General features: G+C 39.3%; 1 protein-coding gene across 1 annotated transcript in view; it reads right to left on the bottom strand.

Moving 5' to 3' along the window:
* Positions 1 to 844: 844 nt before the first annotated feature.
* Positions 845 to 11,258, bottom strand: part of AKAP6 (A-kinase anchoring protein 6) — a 391,164-nt gene continuing 380,750 nt past the window's right edge. Inside the window, exons 12-13 of the mRNA XM_052659736.1 lie at positions 7,312 to 10,727; positions 845 to 2,003 (exon numbers count right to left, since the gene is read on the bottom strand). Of these exons, the coding sequence (XP_052515696.1) occupies positions 7,353 to 10,727 (3,375 nt within the window). The 3' untranslated portion in view covers positions 845 to 2,003; positions 7,312 to 7,352. The remainder of the gene's footprint in view (positions 2,004 to 7,311; positions 10,728 to 11,258) is intronic.

Raw genomic sequence — 11,258 nt, 5'->3', positions numbered from 1 at the left:
TTTGAAGAGACTCTTTATTAAGTCTCTCCGTTTACCTCTTCTCCTGTCCCTGCAGTTAAGCTTCACTGTCTCCTACTGTCTAACTTCCTGCTCTCTTCTAACCTTTTTCTTCCTTCTTGTCCCTTGTTGCTGCTTCTCGGTGCCTCTTTCACCGCTTTGCTCTCCTCCTCAGGTGCGGGACATCTACTCAGTCTCTCTGTGTTCACCTCGTCCATTCTGTCTCTAAGCCTCCTAAGAGCAGGGCTTTTGGTATCATTGCATCCCAATGTCTAGACTAGTGCCTTGCAGACAAAAGATATTAATGAATTATCAGGTGAATGAATGATTGTCATTACTGTGACTATATGAATCTACACCATTTTTTAAATTTTGATATAAATTGATTACACATTATGTGTGGTTTTATATTGCATTACATCTTTTTTCTAATTGTTTATGTGTTTTAGTGTAGCTTCCTCTAAATGAATAGATGTCATCCGTATTACCTAATTCAATACTTCAACTCAGCAGATTTTTATTGAGTACCTACTATGTGTCAGGCACTTTAGTAGGCATTAGGATATAAATTCATAAGTACATTTAACAAGAGCAAGTAAAGACCAAATGGAGTATTTTTTAGCTAACTTCTTTTACACAAAATAAATACACTTGAAATCTATAGTTTAAATTAAAAAATAATCAACTTTTTTATACTTTTCTACTATTTTTTCTATCAAATCCATTCAAAAGAATTATATAACATAAATATAAGATATACTAGGTATCCCGAAACCCAAAACTACACCATCAATGATAAATATAAATTAAAAAAATCTAAGATAAATTTTTATTGGTTTGGGGAGCTGGCATTTAATCATTTGTGTTCCAAGATCTTTATAGTGATCAGAAAGATTTTTTAAATTGTGAAAGCTTCATCTCTTATGCAATATGAATATTTTGGAAGCTGCTACATGTCACATTTTTCCAGAATCAGGTGCAATAATTTGGTAAAGAACACAGGTAAAAGAGATCACTAATTTTCCTTTTCCCCCAATAAACTATGTTTATTATGCCAATTTTAATTGCCATGCAATCTAATGGATTTAAGGCTTATATTTTCCACATCACTAGACATCACAAACATGAAAGCATTTTGTACTGTCATTATACATCAATGTTTGTACTTGGTTATACATATATACAGAAATTATTCACACATCTTAACCTTGCTATTTCCTCCTTTCAAACCAACACAATTTTACCATGAAAGCAGCTTTTTAATAAATGGTATAAGAAATACAGCAAGGCACACTTTTTAAAAAACTTTTTTCTCATTACCACCTCAAGAAGCATAAAAAAAGAAAATGTTGTACATAATTTAATAGTAGAATGTCACCAGTTTATAATATACAACACCATATAGTTGTTTCCTGAAGTGCTGCATAGATTATTCTTTTAAAAGGAAATAAATAAAATGGTGCTTTTAAAAGTTGCTTAACTTTGAAAGAAGGACCAGTGTTTCTTCCCTTTGCTGCCATAAAATCAAATATTGGCCTTTCAGGTAAATCTCTTTCCATAAACATAGGCATCATACCATTAAAAAGAATCAAAATGGAAACATGAGATTTGTCAAGTACCACCAGCAGGGCAGGGAGTCAGGGGCGGGAGGGTTCATTCCAGATAGGTGAATTTAATGGACCAACAATTCGGTGAACTGCAGAATTTTAAAGAGTAGATGGGGAGGGGAGAAGGCAAACTGAAAAGTCTTGCTGGAGAGGTGGGGTCGGCAGAGGTAGCTTGGGACAGGAATCCATGGGAGAACAAGCAGCTTTGCTGAACTTCAAAGACAATCACCTAAAGAGAACCAGCGCACATCCAGGTCACAAGGCTCATGTGGACAACCGCATTCAGAAGAAAGATTCGTCTGGGGAGAGGTCAGTGTAACAAACGGCAGTGACACGATGGAGCCAGAGACCAGCCCAGGGAGGGGGGTGAGGCCACCCTTGAGCTGCAGCCAGGCTTACCTACAAGAGACAAAGAAGTGAGAGGAAAAACTTTCAGAAGTGTCGTTTCATTTGCAAAACTGATGAAGGCCACAATTTTAGAAATGCTTGCTAATGTTCTGAAATAAAAGGATACATAAAGTGGTTGTAATAGCCCAAATGTTTCAGAATCAATGTGCAAAACAGATTGCTTTTCAAAAAAGAAACAGTTTTAAAGAAAAATAATTATCAAGTTTGACTTTTTTTCTGGATCTTATCTACTCTTACTTGTGAGTGAAAGTCGCTCAGTGGTGTCTAACTCTTTGCAACCCCATGGACTACATAGTCCATGGAATTTTCCAGGCCAGAATACTGGAGTGGATAGCCTTTCCCTTCTCTAGGGGATCTTCCCAGGGATCGAACCCATGTCTCCCTCATTGCAGGTGGATTCTTTACCAGCTGAGCTATCAGGGAAGCCCTTTGCTTGTGAACTCAGTTTTGGGTACTTGAGATATCGTCAAATCAGTATGAAAATGTGAGGCTGCCGATGCCAAGTGACACAGCAAAGTATCAACTGAGCCCCTTTGAGGAACTGATGAAGGCTACCATTTTAGAAATGCTTGCTAATGTTCTGAAATGAAAGGATACATAAAATAAATAAAATAAAACAGCTCAAATGTTTCAGAATCATTGTGCAAACTCGATTGCTTTGTTTTTAAAAAAGACATAGTTTTAAAGAAAAATAATTGTCAAGTTTGACTTGATTCACAGAGTGGGAGTCTGGACTCTTGGGTTTAACCCTTCCTTCATCACTATACATGTGACAGTGGGATTGAACAATTCCATTATTTTACAATGGTGAAATATTCATAAATGTGATAAACCCAAATCCTTCAGCCCCTTACCTATGAAAGGATACAACTGGGGCTTCCAGCTCAAATATGAATGCATTTCATTTAAAGTACTGACAGCATTGTGCAAATGAGAATGATTCAATTAGTTCTGTATATCTGATGGCTCAGATACAAATTTGTTACAAACTCAATCGGTTCTTCATATTTCTAAGTGGCTAAAATCAACCTGTTGAGTATGAGGAACAATTAAAATTAGGCAATGCAGGATGCAATTGTGGTAGGTGCTCTGACTAGCTCTCAAATATAGCAGGCTTTTGCTTGTAGGGGCTTAAACTGAGTTCTCAAGTCTGATGTCAGGTTGCTTTATGGTCCTTCTAGAACTACTTTCATTCTTTCTGTCTTGCTCTCTTCCTCTATAATCTCGCAACCTGTTCAAGAGCCAGAAAAACTTGAGCAAATGTGGTTTGGCTGAAGCCACAGGATGTTGGGGAGTAAAGGCAAGTTATCAAGAACAGGGAGAGAAAGACAGGAACAGATGGGATGAAATTTGTTACAGTAAAGTAACGCAGTAACTCAAGAAAGGCATGGTGCATTGTTCAAATGCTGAGGACATGACTCATTTGAAATCTGGCCACTGAGTAGGGAATCCTTAGGTGAGGCAAATATGGGCTTACTAAATGACAGTACTTAAATTCCTCTGGATAATCAAAACTTTCAATCTGGCCCATTTGGAAAGGGTCAGGATAAACTGGTTGAGACAAAGATCTGGGCTGTGTGTATATGTGTGTGTGTGTGCGCGTGAGTGCGTGTGGGAGTGCATGTCAGATGGGTGATGCCCAATAAAATCTTTGATATTTAGCGTGGCAGGGCTCGTTATTCTGAAGTGCTAGGAAATGAAAAAAAGCACTTCACATCCAACAGAACTTTGATTTTTTTTAAGTGATTTAAAGGTAAATATAATAAGATCACATCTATGTTGTTTAGGGAAAATTAATACACTACCACCAAGAGTAGTTTCCTAAACTGCTCGGTCAACTTTGGGTCATATTAAACACTTAATGTCATTCCAATTAACAGAATAACAATTTGTTGTGTACATGAGAAATGTTGCTTTTAGAGCTTTCCCAGTTTATAAAAACTGAGTAGCAGCACTTTCTACTGTGTATATGTATATTTGAGCATGCACAAATACAAGTACTTGCCTAAAACCTATGGCCCTCTAGATATGGCCTTTCTTTGCAGACTGATAAAGTAGGAAACGCAATAAAGCTAAAAAAAATTCTAAAGGAAATATGTACATCTTAAGTAAATACAGCACCCTCCCACACTAAAAAACCCCAGAAAATCAGAGCAAACCAAAGGGGAAAAATAGTATACACTGGCTGCATGTGATGAGTTTAGTTTTTGTATCACAGGATTTACCCAGCCTGAAGTTTAGGGTTAAATCATTCACCAAAGGTCAGAGGCTTATGATGAGGATTATGAAGAAATAACTGTCAGAATACAGAAAAAAGATTAGTGCAAAGTACATCTCTTAGGCAGGTCCTAGGAGGCTCTCCAGACATATATGCTTCCTTCAAATTAGGCAGAAATATCTGGATCTATCCAGTTACCTTTCTTTGATATGACTTGCTATAACTGACCCCTCTATGTTTGTAGAAACATGATACATAAATGAAAATAGTGAAAGGCACAGCAGTGTACCTGGAAATCAGTGCAAATGCACACTGTGTTAGAGCAAGTTAAAATTTCTCAAACAGATTCATTGGGCTTTTAATTAGAACGCAGTAAATGAAAAACTTGCTTCAAAAATTTTGCAAAAAAGAAATGTTTGTTTCTCTTGAGGACTATAACTGCTATTCTAAGTTACAGCTCTTCTAGAAGACATTACAATCATTTCATCCTCTGAGAACTTATTTCTGGTAGAAAAAAAACAAATTTGGTGAACTTTATTTTCCTGATAAAAAGGGCATCCCAAGTGATAGCTTTCACATGGCTTTAAAACGTGGAGTTTTTCTTTTTGCTTTTCTGAATCTTAAAGGGAGAACAATGACAACAATTAAGCTTTCATAGACATGAAACCTCATATTTACGTATAATTTTACTATGCATTCCTGACATTCAACACAAAAGGTGTGTCAACATTTTGAGATTAAATGACTTGTCCTGGCTGGTAGTATTTTAACAATATGTAAATACTTACACCCAGGTACCCAGCATTAATGACTGGTGAAAAGTTTAGGTATCCAGATGTTCTGTCTACATGAAACTGAGAACACTGAATAGGCCCAGTAAATATGGCTACCTAAACGGCCTTAGGCTGATAACAAGTCACTTGGGGGCGATGTGAGTTCTGCAGAAATAAAGTCTGGCTGCTTCTCCCATTGCCTGTGATTGGCCAGGCATTGAACCGCAGGGGCTCCACAAAATATTGCTAACTGGCAGGCGGGCTGGCAGATAGTTTTACACTGTCCATGCCTGTAAAATTGTGAGGATTACACAGATCCATCAGCATATTCCCTTCCCTGAGTCAAAAGATAGAGCTGCAAGTCATTACATTTCATTTCAAATAGGGGAGAGGAAAAATCCCCAGGGCATCAGAAAAGAAGGCGTGCACCCCCAGAGGTTTCTCCAGTGCCCGAGCTTCTCGAGACCAGATCTCGGCAAGACTGGTGATTTGAGGGTCACCGTCACATAAGTCTGCGCCCAGAGTGGTGTTGCTTTCAAGCCTTGATCCCCTTTCAGAAAACAAAAATCAGCCAGGCTCTACCGGCCCTTCTGTGGAGGTTGGCAGAGCTGGCAGTACAATTGGTTCTAATAGAACTTGTTTTGAAGCAGCTTATGGAATGGCAGTTATTCTCCCTTAATGGTCAGTTTTACTGCATACTGATGGAGAATGTGATTATAGGGTGGACATGTTTCACAGAAAATACATTTCTCTCTCTCCTACTTTTGTTCTCCCTTGCAGCCAATTGTAACTAGAGTCTGAAACATAGAAAATTAGTTGTGCTATATTAGTAAGTAGCGCTGCTTTCCTACAATTTTGCATACTGAGTTTATTTTTAGGGTATATATATGGTATAGATTCCCCCCTCACTCCCCATTTCTAGCAGCTCTACACAGAATCACACATTTTAATGAGCTGAGGGCACAGGTGTTGCAGGAAAAAAATAATGATGTTTGCCATTCATCTTTCAAATTAAATAATGTGTTTTTAAATAGTAACTTTTTTCATAATACATTATGGGAACAACATTATCTGTCACATTTTAAAAGATATATTTGTAATAAATGTAAATTACTTTTAGAAAATCAGTAATTAGGCTCATCAAAAAATAAACAATCTGCCACAAAAAAGATAATCTTTAGCATAGTTAAGTATAATAACTGTTATTTGAATAAGTTAACAAATTAGGGTAGATTGCTTCTGTAATTCATTTCCTATAGCACGAGTTTAGGTTACTGCATTAAGCTTCTGGAGTAGGGGGTGGAGATGGCAGTCAGTACCTCATACTTTGCTGAAATACAACTCTCACATTCAAAAACTCACGTTTTCTTTTCTAAACTTGATTGAGAAAGTATATTCATCACTGAGGCTTAGAAATGGGAAATAACAGAGTTTCGGTGTCACTTTTAGAATTGTATCATCCTATCAGAATTATCAATCAGTACCTGTCTTATTAAACACGAAGAGCAGAATGACTTTCTTTAAAAAAAAAAAAAAAAAAAACACATGGATGAAAATCAGCCTGTCACCTTCAGGCAAAATTCAAAAATTCTGTTTTTATCAAAATGCCATTAACTTGTCATGTATTCTCTCCGCATTTGCTTTCGGAGCCTGTTCTCAGTCTCTGTGTGGATAAATAAAAGCCTCTTCCTTAACATCAACTTTCCCCTCCTGTTTGAATTCTCAGACTTGGTCGTGATTAGGAGCTGTGACAGCACAGCCTTCCACCAGGGAAGTAAATGTGATGATAGTTACATTAGACAGAAGCGTAAAAGGAAGGCCCAGATCCGGAGATGCAGCTTTAACTTAATCACTGTTCATCTCTAGGCACTGAAGGGAGCAGGCTGTGCACAGAAGCTGAAGCGGGGAGCACTGTGCATACATTCTGATTAGAGGGTATAATTGCAGTCTGGAGGAGAACCCCTTTTCCTCCCTTAGTGGAAGAATTTGAGGCTCTACTGTATTTGATTACTTCCTCAAATTTTTGATTCTTCTTGGCATAATGATGTGATAAAAGTAATGTTACTAAAAATGTCAATGGTGACCATTTTTTCCCCCTTTTGCTTCACAGTTACTTGCATGGTTGGGAGTATTTCTTCCATCTAAATGCCTTATTCAGATAAATATCTGCCATGACCAGCCATCCTGACTAGTCCTTTCTCCTATCATAGCTTTGTTGACTAAAACTCATATTTTTTAAGTATGTCTATATTAAATATATATGTGACAATATATTAAATATATATTAAAACATGAGGACTATATGTACCTTTCAATGAGATGATTTTCATGCTTGGAGAGGGTTACCTTCTACCTATGCATATTTCTATGTCGTTCTTCATGAAGGTTTAGCAGATTCTCTTCACAGGTTAAAGCTGTGGGGCTGGGATGCCATGAGGCCTTGTCCTTTGGCTGCTTCGCCTTCGAGGAGAGTCTGGGAACTCCAGATGGGGCTGAAGAAGCATTGTGTTCTTCTGGCCTTGCAGACTCACCTGGGTTTTCTGAACTCTCCTTTTCACTGCCTAGCTTTGAAGGTGTAGTTACCTCTGCGCTTTCTCCATGGACATTAGAAGCTTGGGGTAAACCATCCACTTCCTTTCCTACATCACCTCCTTTTGGAGGACTTGAAAGGGCCACTGTGTCTGCATTATTGGCGAGGAGGGAAGTATCGCTGAACCTGGAAGAGCCTGCTCCTGCTAGCAGGGGTACTGCAGCCTCGGTGGGATCTGCAGGTTCGTTTGGAGGAGCATCAGAGAAACAGGGCTTGTCTTCAGCAGGGTCCTCCTCAACACAGGCCTCGAAGAAGTATTCGGTGTCCTCCTTGTCTTCCGAGCCAGAGTCAGTCATGTCTGTTGGCAGTGGAGTGCTGCTCTTCTCTTCAATGTAATTGGTGACCTCCCCACAATCACTGTCATGTGAGGAGAGAGATAAGTAGGAATAAAAGTCCCCTTTTCTTAGCTGGATGGGCCGATGAGAATGCTCCAACACCTTCTCCTTGATTTGACTTAATGAAGTAGGAGCAGTGACCTCGTTTTCAGGTTGAGATTTACATTTCAGGGCTGTTGAAGCCATGTCAATGATTTCCTTAACAAAGTCGTGTACTGAGCAATCTTCGGCATCTTTTTGATGAAAAATGTCTGGTTCACAGTCACAACAGGAAACATTGTCATTGGCGGCAACGTTTTCCTCTGTTTCATTTTGTTCGCGTGCTAGGCAGCAACCAGCAGGTTTTCCAGCCATACTCGGTGCATTATTAGATGACGATTTCAGTACATCGGAGTCCTGTCCATTGATAACACTGGTTTCTGAAGGCAGTTCTGGACAAGATTTCTCAGTGGGAGTAGAAGCAGCACTCTGATTTTCAAAATGGTGGTGGTTTTGACATTTCTTTGGGACATGTCTAACCATTTGGGAAACAGACTCCTTTCCAGCAATATTTGATTCATCTGAGCCATCCATAACTGGTTTGCACTGACAGTGCTCACTCTCTGAAATCCTTTTCCCAGCTGAACCAAGACTTTCTGATTCCTTTGAAATCTCATTCGGTTTGTCCTTCTGACTTTCTGGAGTGCTTTCAATATTGCCGTTTTCCATGTCTGCCACATATGGATCTTTATTAACTTTGAAAATATTTTTCTTATTTTCACCTTTTGTCCCTAACTCATGAGTGTGGGGTAAATTCTTACTATTTCCATTATTTTCAGAGAGATGTTTTATTGAGCCATTGAGAAGGGTCTCAATGTTGATAGTGTCTGAGGAATTGGTCATCTCACTATCACTTACATCCTTATTGCCCTTGACTTCATCACTGAGATTACACTTTCTCTTATCTCTTGTCAAGGAAAGCTTGGGTCTAATCCAGGTCTGCAGCTCATTCTTAATGTAGTCCAGCCCAGACATCACGTTGCAGTCTTCATAAATTTCATCATCCGTTGCAATACTGGAGTCATCATCCTCATCTTTGACGCACAGCTCTTCTTCTGTTAAGGTGAGCGTTGAGCTGGAGAGGAGGTCACTGTCATCTTCATCATCAGTGCAGGCAGAGGTGCAAGAGACATTCACGATCATGCTGACATTGACATCACTTTCATCGGCCACTGAACGAGGAAGGCGCTTTCTGAATGACACATTCGATTCTGGGATCTTGTTCTTGTGTAACACAATATCCTCCGAGCAAAGAGAAAGCTCATCACTGCTGCTTAGTTCTGTAAGAGATGCTGGCGAGTCTTCATTAATAGAAGATGCCATGTCCAGTGACAGTTGGCCAGGGAAAGACATCTTTTGGGAACAGCTTTGAAGAGTGATATCGGAAACACTTCGCTTTATCTTCTGCTCTGAAGGGCTCTGGATATTCTCCAAACGATTCAGGAGATCTAATGTTCTTTTACTCAGTTCACCAACTGAGCCACTGCTCACACTTAGGTCCCCGGAGCTGTGACAGCTAAAAAGATCTTCATTGCTTTTATAAGACGTCAACCAACTTTCTAAAGAAGTGCTTCGCTGGAGGCTGTCACTGCCATTTTTAAAGATGCCCAATGCAAATAAATCACCCCCTGGAGAAAGAGACTCAATAGACGAACTATGAGATAAAAGAGAGAGCTGTCTGGCATTTTGCATGCCAGTGAATGTCTTCTCTACATCACCACTTTTATATGAACTGTGATCCATTTCATGGGGTGCACTTGCCAAAATCCTTTCATGGGGAGGTGCATCTGGTTGTAACTCTGTAGCCTGATGTTTAGATTTGCAGGATTTTTTATCAAAATAAAAACCATGAAGCAGGGGATCCTCCACATGTGCTTTTTCACTTTGTGACTGCTTCATTATCAACGGTAATTTGAGTTTTGAGCCTTGGAGGTACGAGTAATCATAAAATGTAAACACATCATGTTTTCCTTGTAATTCTTCTCCCAAACAATCAGGGGTATGTTTGGTAACACTGTTTAAATCTCCAACTTTTCCATTTATACAACCCACTGGTGAAATGGGTAACTGAGAGCTATTTGGGAGATTAATTCGTTCCTCCTCATCTTTAATCTTTTGCCCTAACACGTTAACTGCATCTCCCATTTGTGGGTCCAGATGTTCAGTGTCAGGGTTACTTGGGGACCCATCCACTGCATTGAGCAAGCACATTTCAGAGTTGGTGGTGGTTTCGGTATCCCCTTCACTGACAATTCCACTCTCACTGCCTGAATTTTGGCTCATGTCTCCTCCATGGCATGCGCAGGGCTTCACCAAATTGGAGCCCCCTAGAAGATCTGGCAAAGATTTGGTAGATGAAAAGGAAGAGTCTTTGCTGAGACTCTTAGTTAAAACACTAGGCTGCGTCATGCTAGTGAACTTTGGATTGTTTTTCAGGAATGGGATGTGGCTGTCTTCATAGAGCTCAACATTGTGGAGGCTGTAGACCTGGTAAACGTGCGGACTGGATGGGGCAGTGACACTTGATGCATACTGAGATGCCCCGTGGCCACCTGCCTCTTCTCCATACCTCGGGTTCTCACTACCTGTCTCTTCAAGGTTTAAGGAAGGCATGACAGGTTGGGATTCTTGATCAAGATCATTCAATTCTTCGTTCAAACTAATTAACTTGTTACTTATGTCAGTTTCATCCCATTCCAAGGCATCCTCACTCGTCCCATTTAGGTCCATCAAGCCAGGATCAATCACATTCAAAGCCTCCTGTGTAGGAGAAAGGAAAAAAAAAAAAGCAGAAGAATTAGGGAACACAAGCATGAAAATTTTATCCATTCAAAATCTCTTGGAAGAGTCAGGAAAGAAATTTGCCCCAAGCATGAATTTGAAAGATAGCATAATTATCAGCTCTATTCCTCTCTGGAATAACATCCAAAATTATTGAAAGAGGCTTTTCTATCAATAGTAATTTGTCACTGGGGGCAATAACATAGATTAAAATGTAAGATTATTACAGTCAAATATGTAATTTATGGAATTAACTATTTCCTATTGATTTCATCTACATTTTTAACCTTGGATTGGGTGAAGATAAAACTGTCAGGTAAATAAAGGTAAAAAGAGGTTAGCCTGTGACATCTTTTAGGGTACATTCACTCTAATATCATCACAGTTCTGGAGTTCATAATGGAGTACTATCTGCACCCACATATGGTGAAATCCCCTCTTGCTTCTGGTTCCTGAGTTCTCCACTTGATGCAGCTTCTGGGGAAAGAGAAGAGAGTTGTAGCTATCTAA

The sequence above is a fragment of the Budorcas taxicolor genome, chromosome 21, assembly GCF_023091745.1.
Source record: "Budorcas taxicolor isolate Tak-1 chromosome 21, Takin1.1, whole genome shotgun sequence".
NCBI lineage: Eukaryota > Metazoa > Chordata > Mammalia > Artiodactyla > Bovidae > Budorcas > Budorcas taxicolor.
Note: the sequence above shows the minus strand (reverse complement) of the source record. Positions and strands in the feature narration are given on the sequence as shown.